This window comes from Mus musculus, chromosome 3 (assembly GCF_000001635.26).
Source record: "Mus musculus strain C57BL/6J chromosome 3, GRCm38.p6 C57BL/6J".
In the NCBI taxonomy this organism is placed as follows: Eukaryota; Metazoa; Chordata; class Mammalia; order Rodentia; family Muridae; genus Mus; species Mus musculus.
Window position 1 is genome coordinate 132,924,331 of NC_000069.6, and position 26,197 is coordinate 132,950,527.

The window sequence follows — 26,197 nt, forward strand, 5'->3', positions numbered from 1 at the left end:
TATGTGTAGCCGGATGCACAATAGAGCTTGGGGTTCTCTTTCTTCAAAGAGGGAGACCATAGAAAGTTACAGCGTTCTCCCACAGCAGAAAGCAGAACCATATTTACAGAATGTTGGAGATCTATGCAAAGCATGTGGAAGTTGGCTTGGTGAGTTCCCTCCCACTGGCCAGATTCCAGATGGTGGGAATATCAAGAAGAGTAATAATGCCAATGTATAATAATTGAGCCACAACAGAACTCATGGGCTTGACGAGATTCCGAAAAGAGAAGAGGCTTGCCGCCTCCTTGTAAAGGATGCCAGGTAGTAAGACATATGATGGAACCGGAGAAGCAGGACATCATAAGCACCACTGAAAAGATGTGAAGAGTATCTACAAGCCAACAGAAGGTACAGGTTCAACTCACCCCACTGTGGACCGTCTACTAATTCATAGAAAATGATAGTAAGGTAAGAAAGCAGATACAATGTCAGTAGTTACAGATAGAGTTCATCAGATGGAGTTCATTGATATCCACTGGCATCATTCTTCCTTCTTTTCAATGGAAACTTTCTTGGGTTAGAGAGAGAGAGAGAGAGAGAGAGAGAGAGACAGAGACAGAGACAGAGAGACAGAGAGACAGAGAGAGACAGAGAGAGAGAATTTGATAATATGGATACCTAGACTAGCATTCTTTGAGAGCTATTGCTCCTTTTTCCAATGTGTTTTCTTCATAGGGGTTGAGTACAGACATTGGAATAAGAACTCTGGGGAAATAGATGAATTATAAAGATTACCCAGCTGTCTTCTCCTCTCGAAGCTAGGTGAGAGGCTAAACATTCACCACATTGTCTTTTTCATTTTCTTTGATGGAAAACTCACAGGACTCAGATCAAACTTGCCCCCAGGTTTACTGAGAGAACTGAAAGGAACCCTGTAGTGAAGTACAGAGAGTATCAGCTATCTCAGCATCCTAAGTGTTCATTAAAATAGTGTCCTAAGGATGGCAAAGAGGAGAAGCCCTCTCCAAGACAAAGTACGAGAACTATGGCTATAACAAGTGAACACGACTGATCCCTTGTCCTGGAGCAGGTAGGTCCAGTAAGGAGACATGGGAGCAAGCACAGATGTCTTGAGAACCAAGGACCCCGGAGGGGCAGAGCTTGTCATGTGGGTTTAGGAAAGCGACAAACTGTTGTAGAAAGCAGTGCTGACTGATTCAACGATGTTGACAAGACATCAGATAGCACAACGCAACAACTCATCAGGAAATGATGAAACACATGATAGTGTTTCAATTAGCTTACACTTACCATATCTATTTTAGTTGAAGATTTGATCCTCTCTAAGGAGACACCAAACTTATGGAGGTGTCATCATTAAGGACAGAAAAATTTTAATGTAGCTATCTTTTCCTTCTTCAGTAACAAAAATCCCTATGTTCAAAAGATTCACTAACATGTGAATCAAGCCACACACTCATTGTTTCAAAAATTAAATCAGTATTAGGACTGTGCCTACACTAATATGATGTGGGATGTTTGTGACTTTGACCGTTTGGGTTTGTTTATTTATTTATTTATTTATTTATTTTTAAATTATTAGTTGTTCCCACATTGACTGATAGAAAACCTTAGGCAAGTCTTGATAACCTAAATGCCCATTAGTATAAAACCGGTTAAGCGAGAGAGGGCACAACAGTCCTTCTCCCTTCAGTCCAAGCCTAAGCCACCATTAGAGGCTTCCCTTGACTGAGATCTGGAATGGTGGTCTCCCTGTATTCACTCATCGGCTCCCTTCATTTGCCTTGCTTAGTCATCCTTGCCTGAGCACTTGGTTAGCATGCAAGCCATATTGTATGTCTGAATTCTTCTCCAACCACAAGTGTCATCTCCAATCACATATGGTGTCTGTTAGACTCATATGTAGACAGGCTTCAGGACTCAATTTTTACCTTCACTATCTCCAAAATTTGCTTTAGCCTCTTGTACTAAGTACAGCCCTCCTCGGGGCTTTTTCTAAGTCTCTCTATATATGTCTGTTATAAATCACAAATACATACATTTACATATACATATTTCATGGTATCTTTGAAGAGTTTCACAAATCTAGCTCCCAGACCTTGAGTTCTTTAAATATACAAAAGTTCCTTTGAAACATAACTCAGTCTTTTGACAAAGACAGCCATGACAGGTATACAAGGTGTTAGAAGAACACAGCCGAATTTCTCTGCATAGAGGTGGAAGACAGAAAAATGCCAGGGACTGCCTTCAGGATTGAGCAATGAATCTGAAAGGAGTGGAAATGTATAATGTGGGCAGCGGAGGGACTCAGAATGAGCAGCAGCAGAATGGTCAGAAAGGCACAGGAAACAGCACAGGCTCTGCACCTGAAGGGCCAGTGCCACAGAGACAGACAGACAGACAGACAGACAGACAGAATATATATATATATATATATATATATATATATATATATATTCTCAGTAGAGTGAACACATGTAAACTAAGTTCCTTTCTGAACCCTAAGAGAGAGTTAATGAAATATAAAGTTACAAGGGAGGCAGAGTAAAGATGCTCATTTTCAGAGTAAATTGTCCTTCCTAAATATCTGCTCATTAAAATTACATCTCCTGCATATTTTTGTTGTTGGTTAAAAAAAATTTTTTTATTAGATATCTTCTTCATTTACATTTCAAATGCTATCCCCTTTCCTAGTTTCCTCTCCAAAAGTCCCCTATATCCTCCCCACTCCATGCTCCCCAACCCACCCACTCCTGCTTCCTGGCCCTGGCATTCCCCTATACTGGGGCATATAATCTTCACAAGACCAAGGGCCTCTCCTGCCATTGATGGCCGACTAGGCCATCCTCTGCTACATATGCAGCTAGAGACACGAGCTCTTGGGGGTACTGGTTAGTTCATATTGTTGTTCCTCCTATAGGGTTGCAGACCTTGTTGTTGGTTTTTGAGACAGGGCCTTGACAAAACCCTGCCTGGCCCAGAAATCAACACATAGACCCACCTCTGCCTCCCAAATGCTGAGATTAAATATGTGTGCCGCCAGGCCTAGATCCTTCATAATTTTGATTCCTATAATATAGAAAGTCCTATCCCTTCACATTTACACGTGGGCTGAACTGACTGGACAGTATGTCACAGATGTTGCTCCACTGGGTGTAATGGTGTCTGAAATGCTGGCTCACCCTCGGGGGCAAACACTGCAGCAGAAAAAATAACGTTGGTCCACAAACCCCCAGAATAGCAGAGGGTGCATGAACCAGGCTCCATGCAAATGTAATAACAGAATGTAGAGAAGGGACAGAGGTCAGCTGTGACAGTAAGGACAGCATACAAAAGAAAGTGGGGTGTGAGCCCAGGCTTGACTGAGTTAGGAAGGCATACAAACTCCAAGAGCAACCCCGCCCGCCCACCCTTCCCAGCAACCACTCACTTTCCTCTAAACAGTTGTCTATAATTAGAAATGCTAGGGACATCAAATAGAAGAGGAGGTGGGGGCGGGACGAGAGAATCTGCTTATAGAGGGTGACTTTTTTTCCACGCTTGATATAAAGAGATGCTGAATCACTGCTTCCATTCACATGTGGGCCACAGGGTGAACTGGATGGCATCTTCACACCAACCCAACAAAAGCTTTTAGGAAACACTTCCGCAAATAGGATATGATTTTGCCTACGGCACGTTCTTCAACTTCAAGATGACCCTCTGTTAGGTATTTGTGACAATTAGCGAGTTGGCTGGAAGGGTCCAAGAACAGGAAGGAAGATATAAGTAGTGAGTGGAGGGGGCGGGGGGGAGGGGGACCCAGAGTCACACTGTGTCCGCCAGACTCCGGTACACATCAAACTTTTCCATTTCAAAGTCTCACAAGTGTTCCACATTTAACACGTCCCAAACTGGCGTCACCATCTGCACCTTCTCCTGTGTCCTCTCGGTCACCAAAGAACTCACGGGAAACTTTTGACTCCTCCTCAATTCTCCTTCTTGATTCATTCCTCTTCACCGTCTTCCACAATAGCCACTTCGTTGGATTGAGTATGTGCCAGTCCCTCAGCTAAGTGCTCTGTAAATAGCTTCTCATTTAATCCTTACTTAGAATTCCAGTGAGGTAGGAGTCTCATCTGCCTTCTGCTAAAATGAAGTTGTACTCAGAAAAGATCCTCAGGAAACCCCACCCCGTCGCTGCCTTCACTCTCCGAGTCCCCATCCATCCTGCTTTGGGGATTTTTTTCAGTGCCTTGCTGTCTTTTCTATTCCCACCACTACTTACAACCAAAGTCTAACTTTCCACCTCGCACTGTAAAAACTCCAGCTCTGAACCTCAAATAGTTATTCCTTAAACTGCCAAAGAGAAAGTTCCAAAATTAGCCCCAAACCTCAAATGTCTGCACGTGCCAGGCATTTGCCCTGAAGGAAGTGAGCCTGGGTAAAACAGAGCATGGGCTCCTTCCACCCGGGCTGCTGCTTGTAGCCCACGGGTTCCCTGAAGCAATGCCAAGTCACCAATTTTCAACACTGTCTGTGGAATCCACGTTTTCCTGTGAAACACTGACAATTTCAAAAACAAGCTAAAGCATCCTGACCAGAAAGAAATTCACCTTTAGGTTAGGTTGGGCTCCTCGGCACCAGCTCATATGGTCTAAGGTAGTTGCAATTTCCTTGATTCAAGTCTTTACCGAGGTCCTGTATTGCCCTGTGGTCAAGGCTAATCTACTTAGTATGACATCAAAGGCTCCTGAGAGATCCCTACTTGCTTCTCTTATCAGACATCCTTCAAGCGTTTACCCCACGGCTGAACTGGGACGCGTACACTTACTTCCTGGAATGTGCTCATTTTGGCTTCTGAGATCTTTGTGCAGTTCTCTGTTTTCCCTTCACTTGCCTTATCCACAACTTAGCTGGGCCGTCCCTTCTGGTCTACAGTGCTGTCCACTGAGAGGCACATTCACACTATCCAACATCATTTACATCACATTACAATACATCGCTCTCATCCAGCGCTGCCGTGGACCTTAAGCCCTGATGCTGAGCGGAACTCAAGATCAAGCATGTGATTCGGTATTACTTACGGAACAGACGAGTTAACTGAACACCGTGGAACCTACGGACCTCTCATTGCTCCGACTCAGAAGGGATAGATTCGTCCCCTGAGCTTCCTCAACTCTTCTTTAGTTGTCATTTATTGTTACTGGGGGAGGGGAGCCACACGTGAGGGCTTGAGCGCCACGGTGGCATGCGCATGCGCAGTCAGTTTTTTCAGGTCTACCTTTATAAATGTTCTGGGTGTTAACTCAGGTCACCCGCCAGGTGTCATGCGCCCATGGAGCCATCCTGTCTGCCCACCCTCAACACTTCATCCCTAACTTTTCCCTATGTTAGAGTTATAAAAGGAATAAAGGCCAAAATCTTATATGACTGAGTTCCTTAAGAGCGAAGGTCCATGCTCTGTTCATCTCTGTACACCCCTGGCTCCTAAATTTAGCTCCTGGTAAATCATGGTAACTGTAAACGCTAAGGTTCCAGAGGGCAACTCTGCCTTCTTCTACTTATTTTAAGTGTAAGCACTGTGAGCTAACCAAAACCTTTCCCCTGAGGGCTTTATGCAAAGATATTATTCACAACAGGGAAAAGAAGTGGCGCCAACCAAAGACAGCACTCCAGCAAATGGCTTTATTCTAGCAATGAACAACGAGAAAAATGTGCTACTTCCTGTTAACTCTTGCAAAAGATGGACATGGGAAATGAAAAGCAATTTAAATGTGCTCTTCGCCCTACAATGCAGGGAAACACAGCTCAGAGCTCTGTTTGTGATCTACGTTTGAATGAACACATTCATCAAGAACTATTTAAACATTGGTTGACATGTCAGTGTGGACGGAGGAAATATCAGAGGCACCACCCCTAGATCAAAAGCTGCAGACAGCGACTACTGACAGAGGGAGAATTAGTCCTTCCCTGGAGGAACCCCCTAAATGGTTATCCAATAGCCAGTGGTCAGCCTTAAAACCATACACATACAAGTGACACAACATGGAGCCAGTAAGTTGTATTTATATAGTTATTTGCATATACATATGTAACAATAATTAAAGGAAAAGGCCATCAATATGGGGGGGGGGGGTGAGAGGTCAAAGGAAGGAGAGAATAATGTAATTGTGTCTTACTTAAAGAGTTAAGGAAATTGTTCTCAAACGCTGGATCTGGCAGTCCACACCTGTAATCCCAGTCTTTGGGGTCAGGGGAAGTCAAAGCAGGAGGAGTCGGAATTTGAAGTCAGTCTGGACTATATAGAGAGTTTGTTTAAAGCTGACTTGGGGGTCCATAGAGACACCTGGCTACCTGATAGAGAATGAGGAGGAAGGAAGGTGGGGGAGGAAGGGGATGAAGAGAAAAGGAAGAAAAGAAGAGAAGAGAAGAGAAGAGAAGAGAAGAGAAGAGAAGAGAAGAGAAGAGAAGAGAAGAGAAGAGAAGAAAAAGAAAAGGAGAAAAATTTTTCTGTAGCCAACAGTCTACTTATGATCAGAAACTTGCCCCCCCAAAAAGTACTATTAATTTTTTCACCAAATGTTCTTATTGAAATCCTACCTTTGAACCGTCTCTGGGGACATGGGACACCTCCTTCAGCACCCATGTTGTGTTGCCTCCTTGGAACGGATTGCACTTTGTAATTTGGTATTACCTCACCCAGATTGTTCGCTGAAGTTGTGAAGGGCTTGGTAAGTGACCTTACTCAGTGCACAGATGTATAACCAAAGCACCAGGATGCAGGTGTGGTCAATATACAGCTTGTTATTTGATACAGTAAAAAGATTTCTTACCTGAATTGTTCCTCGGAGAATTAATAAACATGAAACATAATTCCCACAGGTTAGTGATGGGCTGGCATTAGTAATTTCACTTGGTAGACTTTACATACATATATACATTTGCCTCTCTAAGAATTAAAAGTTTAAACTGTCTTATAGGTTAGGATGGAGGTCAGTTTATTAGATTTGTAAATCAAGAGGGAGAAATAAAATTTGAAAGGAAAAAGTTTAACCTAACCACTCAGTTAAAGTTAGAATAAGTAAAAGGGAAAACATGAAAAACAAAACACCCCACTTCTCTGTGGAATAGAGTTTCCCCCAAATAAGACACTCAAAACCAAGAAATGTTAAGCCTTTCTTGTAGCTTTATAAAGTATCTTTTAGATGTTATGGCCTTCAAGACATATATTAGCCAAAATTATGTCAAGAAATATGTTCCTCTAACCTTTGAGCTGGCACCTTATCCTTGCTAGTCTCTGCCTTAAGACGTAGAAAGCTGCAAAACAAATGGCCAAAAAAAGAAATTCCAGATCTTTTCTCTGTAAGGAGGCGGGGCTCGGGTATGACCAACTTGTTACATTCCGGGAGACTTACACACATTCAACTTTCAGTGCTTCTCTGAAACAACAAAAAAAAATCTAGGACATGTTTAAAATAGTAATATTTTAGTCATCATTTTGTTATTAGAAAACATTTTATAACAAAAATATTAAGCAATAATTGAAGCTATGCTATTCTTCTGTACTCCAAGTTCTTCTTAAAACATTTTAAAACATTTTTAGTGTGTGTGTTGGGGGAGGGGCATGTGCAGGCGTACCACAGTGTACACTTGGACATCAGAAGTCAACTTGTCGGAGTTGGTTCTCTCCTTCAGCCATGTGGGTCTCAGGGATCAAACTCAAGTCCCCGAGACCAGCAGCAAGTATCTACCCAATGAGCAACAGGGACAGCCATCTATATTCCAAGTTCTAATGAAATATTTCAGAGTTTTTGCAACACTGTATCTTTTCCAGTATTTCATTTTCAAAACACTGATTGTGGGGTTCTAGAGTCAGTATTCTTTTATTTAAATCAATTTTGGATAAAGCAGCTGAAAAAAAAAAGTGACCAACTTTGGCTCAATCCGTACCCAGGCTGGTAGCTCGTACGTCATGACCATTCACTTACCTTTTTTTCTCATAAGCCACACGTTCCCTTTTCTCTCCAGCTTTGAGAAAAACACATTAAAGTTTGTCTTCTTCCCTTCCGTGGCTCTGTCTTCTTGCGTGGCTGCTGTGGTCGTCAATAGCAACAAGAACTAACCACAAAACCCGAGCCATTTCCCTTGGAGATGCATTAATATCCAGTTCAATGAAGGGTAAAGGAAGAAACCCAAAACACTACCAACAATGGTCAGTGCTGGACCAGTCTAGAGTCCTGGGGTGGGAGAAGAGATGGCTTGATTACATCTCTCTTTGGATGAATGCCTTCCCTCTTTAAAACACAAAACATCCACTTTAACATATGATCGCTTTGTGTATTTGTCTAATTTAAGGGAGTCTTTTGGGGGGTGGGGGTGGGGGTAACAGAAGAAGAGTTTGCAGGGCTGAGTTGACTCAATCAAAGCAATAATTTAGCCATCCACCCAGAATGATTACAAAGTATTATGAAAGGCAAACACTACATTCGTTTGCTGGATTTTTGGTTTGTTGTTTATATGTGATTTCTGTGCATGCATGTACGCATGCATGTGTGTTGTATGCATGAGTATGGGGGTATGCATGCCAGTGTAAGCACACGCAGAGACCAGAAGAGGACACTGGGTGTCTTCCTGTATTGCTCTTTACCCGACTGCCTTGAGATGGAATCTCTTACTGAACAGAAACTGGTCCCTTGGGTGAGGCTGGCTGGCCAGCACAGTCCCTCCTGGGACCGCACCGCCTCCTAAAGATGCTGGACTTACAGGAATCTGCCATCAAGCATGGCTTCTTGTTTTGATGGGTGCTGAGGATTCAAGCCCAGGTCCTCCTGCGTGGACTCACCCACCCATCTATCTCCCGGCCCAGATCCTCCTGCGTGGACTTCTCCCACTGAGCTATCTCCCGGCCCAGGTTTGCTAGCTTTTTTCCCGTGTTGTTTATGTTTATAATTTGCATGTTGTTTTTATTGCCTTTGATTTTAAAATAATCCACCATATGTTGACAGAGACCTATTTGTTTAGATAGAATAGTGAAATGCATCAAGTATTGTCTAAAGAAACTCTGGAAATAAGTCAAAGCATAAAGCACATGCGGGTGGCATATTTAGACATTGGATTTGTGGCCATGATTATGCACAAGAAAGAAAATGTAAGCGAACACTATTTCTTTAATACATTCCATAACCAACTTTGAATAATTTACCTGCAAAAATACTTTAAATTATTTTAAACGAAAGAAAAAAGAGTCATTAAAGGATAGAAAGCATCATTATTTACAAGCTAGCTGTCTCAGTACCACACAGCTCAACAGTTCAGTATGGTCTATTTCCTTATAATAGCTTTAGGTTTGGTCACATTTTTCTTAATTAACATGAGGTAACCTGGAAATACTTGATTTGGTAAGTTGATTGGTATCAGTATGCAACCCTCTTAAGGCTTCTAGCTTAAATCTCAGCCAATGTCCTACATTCTAAAATTCACAGTTTCTGGGGTCTAATCTCTCCTGATGGATAAGGACATTTTCATAGGCAACCTATAGCACTTTTTTTTGAAAAGTTGCCAAAAATACATTTTCTGCATGTGCTCTGTGTCTTAGTGCAGTGTAAGAAGCTCTGGAATGGAGCTCATTTGGAGCTCGTCATAATACAGAAAAACCTGGCCCACTTTTCTCCTGATAATCTGGTCCTCCACAGCTATTGTAAAATGGTCATGGGTGTCAAATACATTCAACATTGCCCGCAAACCCACTGGTTTGTAGTGCAGGACTCAGTCTTCCCTGCCTCCATTCATCGGAGACTTCTGATAATTCACATTTTCCTACATACCCTTAAAATTAATAAGCACATGGATATGTTTATGAAGCTGTTGCACACTAAATAAACTATTAAGTGACCAGCTTTTCTTGCCTGCTGAGCACAGCTTTGTGGATTTGGAGACAGTCCCAAGGTTCAGACAGTGTTAAAGATGACGGGGAGATGTACTTCGGTGGTACAGAGTGTACCTAAAGCATGTGTGTGAGCCCTGGGCTTGATCTCCAGCAATGGAAAGCAATCTTCAGAGCCATGCATGATGGTATGCACTTTTAATAGCAGCATTTGGGAGGAATAAATAGAAGGATCACAAGTCTGAGGCCAGCTTTGACTCCCTGGTGGGAACAGTAAGGACAGGAAGAAGGGAGATGTGAGAAGAAGCCAGATGAGGGATAGGGCACAGAACCTGAAGGTAGTAACTCCACTCACGGTGCAGATCTGCTTGTTTGCAGTTTAATTTACTATAAAGAATTGTGAGCTACTCAACTGTTAGGCTGCTTAAAACCTTTGGAAAGAAACAGTTAAGTACTACACATTGAGATGGCTTGTACAGTTACTACATGAGGCCCAGAGTCCCTTAAACATGTGGTCCAACAGGCCAGGGGCCAACTCCTCACAGTGACAACCGTGAGGGGCAAGCATGAGAGGGAAAGGAAGACATGTCATGTCATCCTTGAGCTACCTGCCAAATCCTAACCACCAGCCACAAAGGCTACCAATCTCAAAAGCTCTCCAGATCCCAACCTTAAATTGTATAGTTCTCATTGTCAAAGACTTGGCATTAATCTGGGGAAATCTCTTCACAGTCAATTAGTGAACTTGGCACAGTTACACACAAGCACGAAGGATGACAGACAGCAGAGCACAGGAAGTTAAGAAGCCAGGAGAGCCCAGCTTTCAGGATGCTCCTTCCTGACTATTAAAGGGTTCATTAGTGCAGAGAATAGAGCAGTTAGCAGATGTATACATTGTTCTTTGTAATTTTATACTTTTCTTTCCTATAACGCCATTTTAAAGCCCAATTTTAAATAAAAAGTGAAACAGCATATCGTGATTTTAATATCAAGCCATATGTCGATAGATACTAAGATAAGGTGAGTAACTTAATTCATTGATGAATTCTAATAACAATCTGAAAATAAAAACCTCTCAGAATACCATAAAATGTAGAAAACATAAGTATCCAGTTTAATATGTGTGTGTGTGTGTGTGTGTGTGTGTGTGTGTGTGTGTGTAGTATATCCCAGTAGAGAAGATACTAAAGAATTTTGGTTGTGGGAAGCTTATGTTTAAAAAGTCTAGGAACTGGAGGGATGGCTCGGTGATTAAGAGCACCTAGTGGACTCACAACATCCACACAGAGTGGTCCAGAACCACCTGAAACTGCAGTTTCAGAAGACTCAGTGCATTTTTTTCAAGCCATTGTAGGTACACTCATGCATGTACCTACCCCCTGTCTCTCCCCACCCCCATACATACTTTTAAAAATTAAAAACTGAGGCTGGAAAGATGGCTAATCGATTAAGAGCACTGGCTGTTCTTCTAGAGGACCCAGGTTTGATTCCCAGCACCTACATGACAGCTCACAACCTTCTGCTATTCCAGTTCCAGGTGATCTGATGGCCCCTTCTAGCTTACATGAACACAAGTCATGGGCATGTTGCCTAGTCATATGTGTATGCAAAACAATCATACATGTGAATGTATATTATATGTATATAATAAAAATAAATGTTAATTTTTATAAAAGAAAACATAAAAGAACATAAAGTTGGGTGGGTAGGTAGGAAGGATCGGGAGTAATTGGGGGAAGAAAAAACATGATCACAATATATTATATAAAAAGTTTTTCAATTAAGTAAAAGAAAAAAATTATGCATGGGACAATTACTGTCAGTTTAGCAACAAATACCTTTTATCATTTATGGAATTCATTGAAATTGGGTTTGATATTTAGCATTTATAAAAATAAGACTGAAGGTTGTCGAGGTTTGTGGTTTTGTTGTTGTTGTTTTGGTTTTTGTTTTGGTTTGGCAGTCTTGCTGCATAGCTCTGGCTGTCCTGATCTCACTCTGTAGACCAGGATGGCCTTGAACTCTTGGAAAGCTGCCTGCTTCTGCTTCTCGATTACTGGGATCAATGATGCACAACCCCATGACTAGGAAAAATAACACTGACTTCACAGAGTGTCTATTAATCTAAGAATTACTGAGTGCTTTTCTTCCTTTTGTCTACACAGACACAAGTTTAAACTGTGATGAAAGAGTTCCTAAAGATTCAGAGTCCATGAATAATATCTACCATGGAAGGCAATCCTGACCAAGCACAGAATCTGATTACGTTTTAGCAGGGAAACAGCCAGAGAAACTGGACAAAATTCTGGGGAATGTACGCCATTACTCCATAGAATGGGTAGAGAGATATTACCAAATTAAGTACTTGGCTTTAAATTTCACTGACAAAAATCATCTATATCAAATCCTTAGTTACAAATTTTCCTTTCCTGGAGTTCGGCACCTACCAGTGCTAGCCCTGACTTTAGTATAAGAAGCCCCGCTGGGAGGCGAGGCTGTTCGTTCTCCAGATGCAGCTACCGCATTCTAAAGGCAAAAACCATCTTGATATTTGTGTCTACCTTCCTCCATCAGAATTATATTGCTTTAGGAATTTTATCAGGACAAATTAAAACTCAAATTCCTTGTAGAAAGATATGGAATGAACGGACAGAAGATGTCTGTGAATATTTACCACACACCATAATAACTCATCTGGGCTGTAATATATTCCTCTATGCTGGCTTTAAGGAGAACGTCATTATGACCATAATTGTCTCTTTAATTACATATTAACAAGTAAGGAAATAAAAAAAACCTAAAACGATGTTATAGTACATGAAAGTCGAAAATTATATTTGGTATTATTTAACCAAATTGGTATTCCTTAACCAAATACTAATAACATGTACGTTTTCAGTAAGCACAATTACATTTCTTCTTGCCCTACATGTCCCTAGGGAAGGACTAACAACCACTTTAGACCAATGCAACTGCTTTCCCCCCCGATCTAAACTGTCTTTGCTATCTACTGTTTGGGGGGGACAAATCTTTCATTGCTATCATTAAGAAGAAAATGCTAACTCCTTCGTTCTCCAAGGCTGTTCAAGGTGAGAATCCAAGCAGCTCAGATTGCTGCTTCCTGTCTGGGGAACAGGAATTTCTGCTTCTCTAAGGGGACAGCGGTCTTCCTGGATTTGTGCCCTCTCATCTCAGAACACACACCATCTTTTCGTTATTATTTGCACAGTTATGATGTTAGTTTGTTTTCAGAGAGACAGAAAGAGTGAAGGAAGGAGACATGGAGGAAGGAGGGAGGGAGGGAGGGAAGAGAAATCCTTATAGGGTGTATGTGCACCAGGATTTCAGGTCCCATTGTCAAAGGTGCTTGGTGAGGGGTCCATGTGAGTCAGCCTCTCCTCACGCTGCAGTGACCTAAGTTTGGATTCCAGACTATCGTATATTCAGCTCATTCTTTATGCTCCGCTTCTGTCTAGTCAGCCCTAAATAGTTTATACAGAGCAGCCCTCTGTAAGGTCCAGACAGACTAGGAGATCAAGTAGGCTTCATTAGAACTCCTGTATGAGGCTTTGAAGAAGGGAGCTTAGTGAAGAAACCAGCACCGTTGCTCGCTTCACTGGCCATTGACCATGTAGTAGTAGAAGGCAGGTAAATGGTGCCTGGGTATAATATCTGTGTTTGTCTCTTTACCCCAAACCATAATTTATATGGGTGCAAAGTGAGATGGTGATGAGTTTCTATGCTCATATCTGATGAGTAAAAATTAGTGTAAGAATTTCCCACTGATTTCTTCCCAGCACCTATTTATAGTGGAGCCCATGGTCACCTCCCCATACTCACCCACGATGCTAGCCGCCTGCTCTCTGTCTCCCACTTCTTACTTAAACACTTTCTACTCTTAAAAAATGGTTGAAAAGGATTTGAAAAAGCGTCATTTTACAAACAAGAGAGGACATAAGCAAATCGGAATAAGGAGATCAATCTACTTAAGTTTTAACACATCTTCAGGGGGACCAAAAGTAGACAGTGACTGAGTAGGAACAAAATCTCCTTATAAAGTCACCCATGATTTATTCTGTTTTAAGTACATTTTTATAAAGAAAGTGCAGAGTAAAATGAAGGCTCTCTCAATGTAGAAACAGGATGTCACTGAAGAGTTTTCCTGTATTTAGTTGTATAAGACAGCAGTGATGACAGACGGACATCCAGATAAGTCATTGTAGTATAGCTTGTAAAAACACAATCCTGAAAACGACCTTCATGCATATAAGTGGGAGGTTATTACTGTACGTCTGTATGATAGCAAACTGTGAAGCCATCTAGAAGACTGAGACAGGTTTACATGGCCCTGTAAGGAATGGTCCTTAAACGCTTTTGAAAGGGTACAGAAGGGCTTCAATTTATGCTATTGCTACTCAAAAAGTGAAAATCTTGAAACTATGTAGACACTTCTGCATAGATTAGTAAGAAACAGTGACTGTCTACCGGAGACTAGAACTTAGTGTTGAGAAAACAGAAAGGTAACAGATCCGTACCCGCTTCTGCAGCTCCAGGGGGCTTTCTCTCCCTCCCTCTGGCTCGCCACACCTCCTTCTCAATTTTTTAACTTAAATATCCATTTCTTAGCTTTTTTTTTTAAATGAAAGATGTATTATGTAAATGCCTTAACCAGAATAGGCAATAGAACATGTAAGCCCACATCCCACAGCTTTAGAAACACTGTGATCAGGGCTTTTGGTCTTTCTGTCATAACGTGTCCCCAGATAGCATTCCAGCTTTGGCTTCTACTCCTCCCCCATACATCACGGATCCAGTAACAGAGCGCTCACCTCAGGTACACTGAATTACGGCTGAAGTTGAAAGATAATAGGAGCAATTTTTGAAAGACTATGTGAATCTTTCTTACAAATAGAAAATGACTCTATATTCATAAAACTAGACAATATAATGGCTGCAGGCCAGGAAGAGATTTTGGCAAACAGACACATTTCAGTCCATTCTGCCGCCAGCGGTCAAAGGTCACTGGGCTAAGGCGAAACATTAAACCTGGATTAAACTAGGATCAGACTAATGCCAGGCTTCCTTGGAAGAAAGTAGAGAGGAAAGTATACTAAGATCAAGCAACAAGCAACGGGCCAGTCTCTGGATCCAGCGTGACCAAGTGAGAAACCACTCTCCCACTGATCAAAGCTAAGAATCCGTATGCCTTTCAGACACACACAGAAATCTGCCTGCATATTAGAAGACCACAACTCAGCGTTTCTCAGCATTATGATCAAGGTTATTTTAGAAGCAGCACACAGATCTAGCAGTAAGGACTGCTTAATTAATTTCAGGACAGCCACACCATAGCATACTTTGAACCTATAAGAAGGAGGCTTTTCCCATACGGATGATAAGAAAATGGCTTTAAGGTGTTCTTCGAAGAAGGCACAGGGCCGTTTATCTACTAGGTTGTACTTGTACCAAGCAGGTAGGTGGTAGGGGAGACAGAGAAGTTAGCCAGAATATGAAAAATATCTCTGAGAGCTACATAGGGCACCTGATAACACTTATACCTCTGAGGAATGGTTATCGCAGAATGTGAATACATTTTCCTTTCTAAATTTAAGATCCTTAAAAAAAATGTTGGGACAAAAAGTAAAAGCCGACCTTCAACTGCTAGGAAAAGGCACTCTCTTTAGTAGCATATTCCCTAAAATTGGAGCAATACAGGGAAGATGCTCGTGGCCCCTGTGTAAGCATGACACACAAATTTGTTAAGCGGTTTATAGCTTTTTGCAACAGTTTCTGTATTCATGTGGATGTATAAACTCGCAGTAAGTTTTGAATGAAGAAAAGGCAAAGCCACCTCTCTGTTGTAGAGGAGACAGTAAGAAAGGCTGGGTCAACAGACTCTGCTTTCCTACCCCTCCCCCACTGCAGAGAAGGTCCTATCTCTGTGTTGAATAAGATCCCTTATTTACTGTGGGGGTGATATTCAACATCACTGATCACCCTCAGAGCAGCTGGCTCAACTTGAACTGTACAGAGCATGAGTCTGGCAGATAGAGAGCAAGCACCAAGTAGGAACGGTAGGTGGGCAAGACACTCTCACCAGAGGGAGAGCATCTGGGGAGAAAGCACACCTGCTCTGAACAGATGAGCCAGCTTCTGAGTAGCAGACACCACCACGCTGCTCCTTGGTCCCTGTGTGCAGAGCTTGTGTGTGTCCAGCAGTGTGTTCCTGTGGCGGGGTGTGAGGGCAGGCCAGGGGTGTGAGGACAGGCTTGGCTGATAAAGAGTCGGAGTCTACTGAGCTTCCCTCTCACTAGGCTGGCCCTTCAGCCTGAGAAGTACTAAAACTTCTAGTCTGTAAAGGTTAAGAGCTGCCCGAATTACCTGTAGGAAGGAGCTTGGGAAATTAGTGGCTTTTAATGGTATTACTTCAAAGATCATTTCCACTCGTGGAAAGAAAGGAAAGAGCGAAGGCATTTCTTTAAAACTGATCTTTGAAGACTGCACGCACTCAAAAACTACCTGTTTGGAAAGGTCAAGATTCTTCAACACTACTTTGTGCTTGGAATTTGCATTCCAGGACCACTCAAAGTCGCTCAAGGAACAAGGTGTTCCTAAATAGACCTTCCAGGAAGTGGTGTGTGTGTGTGTGTGTGTGTGTGTGTGTGTGAAAAACCTTTGTTACAACAGCAACAAACCCAACGTCACTTCCTAAGGATTTGGAGATGCAGGTTTGGTGACATAAGCAATTCTAAAGTTATCCATGGCCTTGCTATTCTCTTGTTGCCTTAAAAACAAACAAGCGAGATTCTACGATCTAACCTCATCATTGGGAGAAGAAGCTAGAGAGCTGAGGACAATGGGCTATGAAGCTGACAGAGATGCCTGCCAGCAACCTTTCATATAGCCCCAGATAGCATGCCCACCCCAGGTTCCAGGTTATTCCTGGAGTACTCATAATTGAACAGTCATAAACTGTTTTATTTGTAAGATATAATCCATGCTCAACACAAGTTGTTTTATTTGTTGGCTACCAATCGAAAGATGTTTGCTAGGAGTAATGTTAGAATTGGATTCTGTGTAGGCGTAATGTTTTTGTGTACTGTGTAAAGTTTACCCTTGTGTTATTCAAATGGAGATTTCTCTGTCCTCACATCTTGTTTTAATCCAGATACGGCATTGCAATGTTTCTAGCAAGAATCTCCTGTCTTAAGTTTGTTTAAACAGTTCTCACCATTTATTCTGTGCCTTGTCAATAAACACTCACCATCCAATGGCTGGGCAGGAGAGAGGATAGGGCGGGATGTCCACTAGTGAGAGGGAGGAGGGCAGATGTGCTGAGAAGGAGGATGAATTGGAGCCTTGATAAGGGGCCCAAAGAGCCAGATCAAGGATAGCATGCAAGCATCACGGGATGGGACTGGGAGGTAGCCAGATTAGCATAGAAAATAAGGATAGATTATTAGCTGCTCAGCTATGGAGGTGCAGTTTTAAATAAATCTTGGTTTCTCTGTGAAGTTATTGGGGATTAACACAGGGTAAATAAATTCAGCCGCTGGATTACTTCACTGTTTACATTTACAGTTCTGGGTGGCATGAGCAGGAACTATGAGGACAGACCCCATGCCCACAGGGCTGTGAGGGGAATATATATAACTTTCCAAAGATGACTTCTCATTGAAGGACCACAGGGTGCTGCTTGGTGGCAGTGTACTTGCCCAGCACGTGCAAGGCCCGGGGTTTTATCGTCAGGGCTGAAAGGACGAATTTTCTAATTTCTAAATGTCTAATTTACTCATAACTATCTTTTTTTTTAGAATTAATTTTTTATTAGGTATTTTCCTCATTTACATTTCCAATGCTATCCAAAAAGTCCCCAATACACTCCCCCCACCCCCCCTACCCACCCACTCCCACTTTTTGGCCCAGGCGTTCCCCTGTACTGAGGCATATAAAGTTTGCAAGACCAATGTGCCTCTCTTTCCACTGATGGCCGACTAGGCCATCTTCTGATTCATATGCACCTAGAGACATGAACTCCGGGGGGTACTGGTTAGTTCATATTGTTGTTCCACCTATAGGGTTGCATATCCCTTCAGCTCCTTGGGTACTTTTTCTAGCTCCTCCATTGGGGGCCCTGTGATCCATCCAATAGCTGACTGTGAGCATCCACTTCTGTGTTTGCAGATGATACTCATAACTATCTTAAAGAGGGTGATCAAAACCTAAATTAAAAAATGTGGCTTATGAAATTATATGAATGGGGACAGCCAATTAATGGTCTGTACAAGGGCCAAAAAAAAACCCCTAATAAATCATGTTCTTTTTCCAAGACTCGGTTTCTGAGCAAAAACATAAAGAAAATAGGAATCATAAAATTCAAGTATCTCCATTACTGACATGAAGTCCTGTGCCTTTATCAAACAGCCTCTTAGCTGAAATGCAGAAACAATTCAATACTGTGACGATCAACCTCTCCTGTATCCATAACCACTGACCAGGAACACATTCCCTAACTATGATAATTCCATAACTTCTAATGGTTTCAGATTTGCTCTTCCATGGTGGGTCCCTTCTCTATTAACCTCGAGAAGTCTTCAAGTGGGCTTTCTGTGGCTAACATGTCAGGAGGACTGAGTTCAGAACTAATAGCAGTCTGTCCGTCTGTGGATGCGGTTGTTCACTCTTTCCCAGCCCACCAGTGGAAACATAACAAGGATTCTGCATTTGCTCTGCTCTTAAGGATAAAGGCTACAAAACCACATCAGCCCACAGCAGAGCCTGAGAGCCCTGAGAGCCCAAGGGCTCTGAAGCTGCGACCTGGGATGTGCTGCACTTTGAACCTTCCTTTGCCTCTTTAGGAAGTGCGTGCAGTCAAGAGAAAATACTATGGTCATAACAAGAAGAAGCTGTAGTGCTTAGTACCAGACACTGTGCTCTTTCTCACCATGGAAGTTCTCCAGTGGCGTTTACAGGCAGCCTTCCTTGGAGATCTGCTAGTGGCTAAGCAGGTACAAAAGGGGGGGCCTGAGCTCAAGGCCCCACTTATCTAGTGCTTTTACTTGTGTGTATTGCATGGTGAGCCTTTATCCTTTATTATTAGATATTTTCTTTATTTACATTTCAAATGCTATCCGGAAAGTCCCCTATACCCTCCCCCGGCCCTGCTCCTCTACCCACCCACTCCCACTTCTTGGCCCTGGCGTTCCCCTGTACTGGGGCACATAAAGTTTGCAAGACAAGGGGCCTCTCTTCCCAATGATGGCCAACTAGGCCATCTTCTGCTACATATGCAGCTAGAGACACGAGCTCTGGGGGTACTGGTTAGTTCATACTGCTGTTCCACCTATAGGGCTGCACACCCCTTCAGCTGCATGGTGAGCCTTTAAAGTGACATAAAACCCAAGAACCCTCAACAACAGAAGTCTCTACTTGGCAGAAGGAGAGAAAACGTTAACATAATTAAAATGAAATGTGCCATTGACAGGGAAGCTAAAGTACAGGAAATTACAAGCAAGAAACAAACCCGTTGTGATGATAGTTGAGAGACCGAGGCCTGTGAGCCGTAAACATGTAGCCACCAATACATAGGTGACTGCAAGAGAACTGCATTGGATAATGATGAGCCCCATAAATATTCAATGCATTTAAAGGCCCAAGACAATTAGAAAAATCAAGTGTGGAATTTTCAATGCGGAAGAGAGCTATTTATGAGCCGAGAACACAAAACAACGAGTCAAAGAAATAGAAAGACGCCAAAGATCTAACCCAAAAATGAACTATGAAAACACAACCTGCCTATTTCTGGAAACTGTCAGACCTTTTCAGCAGGGCAGGAATGCTAAGAGTGGACTCCGGGTGGCACGGGCAGGGAATATGAGGACAGACCCCATGCCCACTGGGCGGTTCCTCTACTCTGTCCCTCAATAGCCCTGGAGAGAAAGATAGCAAGTCCCTGAGTTAAATGTGGTTTTGTAGCTAATGGTAGTAAGCCAGACAGGAGGTCAGACGATTCTGTGACCCTGCAATGTGAGTCTCTCCAAACAAGTTCAGGAAAAGGAGAGCAAACAGGAGCGAGATGCAGAGTGTCTTGCATAGAACATAGGACTCAGGTGACAGTAGGGTCAAAACATGTCACAAATATTCAACCCAGGAGAGTAGACACTCCCTAAGGGCCTCTGCTCAGAGGCCATAAAATCCAGTAGACAACATAATGTGGGTACCACCTTCCCCCACTAACGCGTCTACCTAGAGAGAACTGAGCTGCACAGGTGGTTCCGGTTAGTGTTAGCCATTTGTAGGAAAATTCCAAAGTGAGTTAATCAGAAGAGAGCCACGGCACCTTTGCTAAGCAAGCGACATGGGGGAAAAAAAAGAGAACACTCAGATTAGTTAAGGGTCAGAGAGCCCAAAATATTTTTCACACTATGCTTTTGTGGAACGAGGTCAGAAATTGCAGCGGTAACTGACTACCAGACTTGTTTCAACTGAATTTTGACTGTAAAGCCCCCCATTTGTAAAGGCATGTGAGACAGCCGGGGCTGTTCAGAGATACTTCATTCATTCCACAAGCCACTTCTTGGTACTGTTCTGCCCCTTCCAGCTGACCTCTTGCCCTCACATTCCTCTACCTTAGATCAAAACAAAGGAAGGCAGACTCAGCAACTGACAGGAGACATTTGGACCATCTAAGACTTGGCAGAAGAAAAACAAACAGAAGAATACTTCTACCCCTGGATTCATCTCCACAGTCTCCCCATCTTTAGTGGTAATGGCTGAGGCTCTTTCAACTTAAAGGGCCTTCAGGTCACTGCACCAGGGGAGCTTGGGAACATTTTTAATCTGGCCAGTAGTGATCCAAGTGTGGATTTTTCGTGATTGAAGAACTCAGAATCTGACAGCATATATATGCCCTCCAGAACTGTAATTGTAATTGAACTTGACCAAGTACAACTGTATAGCCGTTGCTTAGGCCAAGAACAAGTCTCTGTGCTTTATAAATGATAACTCGTGTGAGCGCTCTGTGTCGTGAAGGTGCGTGAGATTTCAGACCGATTTTAGAGACGGAGGACATGAAGCACAGCAACTCAAATTGCTCAGCCAAGGTCACACAGTTAAGAAGGTCAAACTGGAATTTAAAACCAGGCTGTCTAGAACCAGAGTCTATGTCCCCCACCCCAGATACGCTGGCTCCCCAACTTTACCACACCCCAGATGACCTGTGACACGTGCAGGACTGTGTAACACACATCCTTAATGTGACCATTCCCGTCTTCAGTTTCTGTGTTACACTTTCCTTACTCGGGAGGCAACAAAGAGGGGAAGGGAAATGCTGAATGTCGCTACGTTGCATGCTTGTAAAAAAGGACATGAAGGTTTGAAGCTGACAGTGTCCCCAGTCTGTTAGGAAAGGCGTGGGAGACAGAAAAGCCTGGGAAATCTTTTGGTTGATTACATTTTATCATATACTGTAACCTTAAAGAGCCCCCGTACTTATCCAGATGCAGATTTGCCAAGCTGGTGCATACTTGAGCCATTTTAATTACTCGGTACAGAAAAATAGAACAGTTCCGAGTGTTGCTTGGGGAATTCCTCTCAGGAGCCCAGGGGTTTTTACCCTAGAATTATTTCGACACACCTGGCATTGAACCTACATTCTCCTAATCTCTGTCTCGGGGGCAGGTGTGAAGGTGTGGCCCACTGCTGTGCCGGGGCATTCTGCCAGGGCATGCCTCCTTGACCTGGGTAGAGCTGGGAGACTGTGTGGACCTCGAGGCCCTTCAGAGTTTAATTCCCCCATTTCTTGAAAGTTACTGCAGGCAAGAAGAAAAATGAACTCCTTCCTGCAAAGAGGCTCACCATATTTTTATCTGGGATGGACTGTTTCCCCATCGGGCCAAGAGAGAGAGTCTATACTCTATTTTACCTGGTGGCTCACCAACCTGACTGCCAGTATTTCTAACAGTGCCATGTGTTTGGCAGAAGGCGACTCTCCACCAGGTGCCAACCCTATTTTGGACCATCTTCCTGCAGGAACAATGCTGAACTGACCAACCAGTGAAAGCCAACACTGCCTGGTCCTTCCGTGTACTAGAAACTAGAAACTCCACCTCCCTTAAGGAGGAGGCAAAGGTTGGAATGAGCAAGGGGCCAGTGTGCACAAGTAATAAGAAGCCATTTTACTACTCACTGCCCGTCCTCAACCAAAGACGATAGCCTGAATGTCCACTAGCCAACCTGTGGCAATCACTCTCCTTCCTCAACCAAGTTAAACAGTAGCAGATTATTGGTAACAGCTGAGGGGACTCTTCATCTTTTTGATTCCTCAGTTAGCCAGTCCATCTGTAAGCCAGTCTCCTCCATTGCCCTCTGGCCTTTACGATCCTCCTTCTCTGTAACACATCATGACTGACAAGGTGGAAGTCCCACCGTAGAGCCCTCCTCAGTCCCCCATCATCTCAACGGATGCCTCAGAAAGCTCCTTGATCATTTGGAGTAGGAGGTATCTCTTTTTGGAGGGAAAATAGGAAGACTGGGGTGAAGTTTGTAGGTCCAGATCGAAGTAAAATCTGAGCAATCTGCCAAATCAAAGTTTCGTTTAGGACTAGCAATTGTATCATTAAAGTATCTAATTCAATCATGAATAAAACAGAAATTAGTGTTCTGATTTGTCACCTACTATATAAGACTTTGATCAATTATGGAGTCTATAAACGACGTTTTCCAGAAGTTTCCTATGACACTATCAGTTGGCTCATATGGATGTCAGTATAACTTCCCTTCATCAAAAAGAACATGAAGGGGATGGAGAGATGGCTCAGCGGTTAAGAGCATGGGATGCTCTTCCAGAGGTCCTGAGTTCAAATTCCCAGCAACCACATGGTGGCTCACAACCATCTGTAGTAGGATCTGATGCCCTCTTCTGGGGTGTCTGAAGACAGCTACTGTGTACTCATATACATAAAATAAATAATTCCCAAAGAAAAGAAAGAAGGAAGGGAGAGAGAGAGAGAGAGAGAGAGAGAGAGAAGAAGAAGAAGAAGAAGAAGAAGAAGAAGGAGGAGAAGGAGAAGGAGAAGGAGAAGGAGAAGGAGAAGGAGAAGAAGAAGGAGAAGAAGGAGGAGGAGGAAGAGGAGGAGGAGGAAGAGGAGGAAGAGGAAGAGGAGGAGGAGGAAGAGGAAGAAGAGGAGGAGGAAGAGGAAGAGGAGGAGAAAGAGACTTGGAAAGGGCAAGCGGCCACCTTACACAGCAGTTCCAGTGGTGGTTTTACAGGGACTCTTAAGTTCTCAGTTTATTTAGTGTAAATAGTGTCTAGACTCACTATCTCACCGTCATCTCAGAGCTTGGAGCAAAGGAGGGAGGAAGCCTGATGAGAAGCCTAGAGCGGAAGGAACTGAAAACAAAAGTTAAGTGTGCAGACCGAGGCTGGAGCGATGACTCAGTGGTTAAGAGACTGATGTTCTGCCAGAGGCCCCGCGTTCAATTCCTAGAACCATCGTGTTGGCTCACAACCACCTGTAACTCCAGTTCCAGGCTATCCTCCAGCACCAGGTGGTGCACATACATGCGATCAAAACACCCTTACACATAAAAGAATAAAATACATTGTGTTGTTGGACAACACAGTAAGTGGCTCTCTGTAAATGGCAACGCTGGCACTGTGACACAGGTACCTCTGATTAGAAAGGGGCAGAATAAAGATTTGGGTCAGATCTGCACAGTTAAGACTTATTCAGTAATGGTAAGCCCTCCAAAGTGCAGAGTAAAGTCTAGAACCATCACACACACACACACACACACACACACACACACACACACCAAGGAACAGGAGTCTCCAGCCCCGATACTCACGTTGGCACTGTCCCCAGGACTGGCGGGCCCAGCCCCAGCAGCAGTCAATCCTGCCTCCATAGCGACATAGGCCGATTGAAGAAACTATTTGCCTGGGCCACCTACCAAACAAACAAAATATTTAAAATAAATAAAGACACCTGAGATTTAAAATAATTTCCCCTTTGTTTTATTTAGAAAATGTATATATACTTAAACCACACCCAGTAATTTTCTACAAGCTCCTTACTGCCTGCAAGGAATTGGAGAATAAGACACCTTCCCAGTAGTAGTCCTACAGTGATCTAATTTCTAATTGTAAAGTTAAATGTACACACACCCAGCCCACAGGAGTAGGGAGAAGAAACCAGGTTGGCTGCAACCAAGAAAGCTCAGGCTACTATTCACGGGATGGTTTCTGAAAGCTTGAAATAAAACAGATTAGCCAGACTCACAGCTGTTGGGGGCGGGGAGGAGGGGGCAGTTTTGACTAATGCACCGGGACGCTGAAATGTGCTGAATAACAGATCTGTCAGAGCAGAAAGAATGTTTGCTTCGTATAAAGGGCAGATAAGGAAATGGGCAAGAAGAGGAGCTTATTCAAAAATCAAATGCAACCAACCAAGCTCTTTCTATACAACTGCCTCCTCCTCCTCCTCCTCTTCCCCACCACTGCTGTAAGAAAAGCCCAAAACCAGGCCGTGAAGAGTGTCTCAAGTGTCCTCGTATTTTACAAGCTGTCTGCATCAGCAATCCACATTATTTCCCTCTCCGATGTAAAGTGTACCCAGAGAGACTCCAAGTTTAGGATGCAGATTTATGCATCAGATCACACTTACACCTGTGACTGTTAGCCTGTTTAGATTCACACCTACCAGACTTTCTGGACACCTAGGCTGTGTGTGTGTGTGTGTGTGTGTGTGTGTGTGTGTGTGTGTGTGTGTGTGTTTCTTTGTAAATGGACACCTAGGCTGTGTGTGTGTGTGTGTGTGTGTGTGTTTCTTTGTAAATATGTGTGCCCCAAAGTAATGCACCACAAATCCAAATGTGGGCAAAGAATTGCTTTTGGAAAATAAAAGGCTTAGCCTCTGGCTGCTTTCCACTCTTCTTTAAACTCTTTATCTCTTCAATTCATCTTCGCTTTACCCTCAGGCTCAAAGTACAAAACAACCCCAACTTCTATTTCCTCCGACCAGGTGGTGAACCGGGAGCGGGTGCCTTTTTCTTCCGCGCTCCGAGGCTTTTCCTCTGGTCCCCTCCAGGGACAGGAAAGCCAATCAATCCTGGAATTGATTCGTTCCAAGATTGCAGGTAAAACAGGTGCGGCATCTTCAAGGCAGCCCTGGGACAAGCTCTGAGGGATGGGGACAGGGGTGAGTGGTGGTGTGAGCCAGCGGGAAACCTGTCCAGCTGAGGCCTTCAGTGGGGACTGAGCCCGGGATCTCCGGGGAGATCGCGCGGTGCGCTGCCTTGGGGGGACACGCTGAGTGACAGCAGAGACCCTGCCGGAGGTTGTTGGGACCTGTCAGAGCAAGCAACAGTCAGGCCCGCCAGGTCTGAGCGGTGCCGCGTGCTACACACACACACACACACACACACACACACACACACGCACCCCGAGCGCCTCCTCTCAGTACTCATGTTAAGCTTGTGTACACCGTCCCCCCTCCGAACCACAAACCGAGAGCCCTCGGGTGCCATTTGTTCCAAGTACGGTCCTCGCCGCCACCCTTTGTCGAATCGCCGGGTCACCTGCAAGTTTCCCCTCGGGACACAGTCCATCCTGATCACTGGCTGTAGGGACGCTCCACGCGTCACCTGTGTCCCTGCTCCTGCCCGCTCTCACCGCACACGGGGCACGAGCCTCTCTTTCTCCTGAGCCCGGAGCCAGGCTGCTCCACTCGAGGTCCCTGAGGGAAAGGGGAGGGCACCCGAGACCCGCCTCACCTCCCGTCGAAGTCGGCAGCCACCTGCAGGTAGAGCGAGGACGCGAGCACCGCCGCTAGGAGCACAGCCATGCCGGAGGACCGGGACGCGGGGACGCTGAAGGTTGCGGGGAGCTGCGCGTCCCGGGATCTCCCGGCCGCCTTCGGCGCGGCACCCGCGGCTGCTGGGACGCACAGAGCGCAGCGCGCAGCCGGGCAGGTCTGCGGCGGGCTGGCAGAGCCCCTCCGGCTCCCTCCTGGCGAGGGGAGGCGCTGCGGCGGGAGCCGCGCCGCCCGCGGGGAGGGGCGAGGCGGGAGGGACGCGCCGCGCAGCCCGCCGCCCTCCCTGCCCCGCCGCCCTGGTGCCCTGGGCGCGCGCCGGGGCTCGCCCCTCCCCGGGCCCCAGGGGCAGGGGCGGCTCAGGGGCGGGGATGCGGCGCGCAGGCAGCCTCGGCCACGGGTGGCGCTTGCCCCCGGGCTGCGAGAAAAGTTGGGAGCAGAGCTAGGGAGAGGGCTTGTCGGGTGACCTGCCTGAAAAAGTGAGCCCAGCCGCCAGAGGCTGGGGCGACAGTGGGGT

The 26,197-nt window shown here is 44.4% G+C and overlaps 1 protein-coding gene and 1 non-coding gene across 7 annotated transcripts in view; one reads left to right on the top strand and one right to left on the bottom strand.

Annotated features, from left to right (window-relative positions):
• Positions 1-25,961, bottom strand: part of Npnt (nephronectin) — a 68,547-nt gene extending 42,586 nt beyond the window's left edge. For 2 of the 6 annotated variants that reach the window (NM_033525.3, NM_001287101.1), the window contains exons 1-3: positions 25,643-25,961; positions 23,717-23,817; positions 7,252-7,302 (exon numbers count right to left, since the gene is read on the bottom strand). In NM_033525.3, coding sequence (NP_277060.2) covers positions 7,252-7,302; positions 23,717-23,817; positions 25,643-25,713 — 223 coding nt within the window. In that variant the 5' untranslated portion in view covers positions 25,714-25,961. Of the gene's footprint in view, positions 1-7,251; positions 7,303-23,716; positions 23,818-25,447; positions 25,485-25,642 lie in introns of those variants that run through there. The other 4 variants (NM_001029836.2, NM_001287102.1, XM_006500915.4 and 1 more) reach the window with 3 other exon arrangements.
• Positions 15,542-15,646, top strand: Gm23196. The gene has a single exon (XR_003954749.1). It is a non-coding gene; the product is annotated as a U6 spliceosomal RNA (small nuclear RNA).
• Positions 25,962-26,197: the final 236 nt, after the last annotated feature.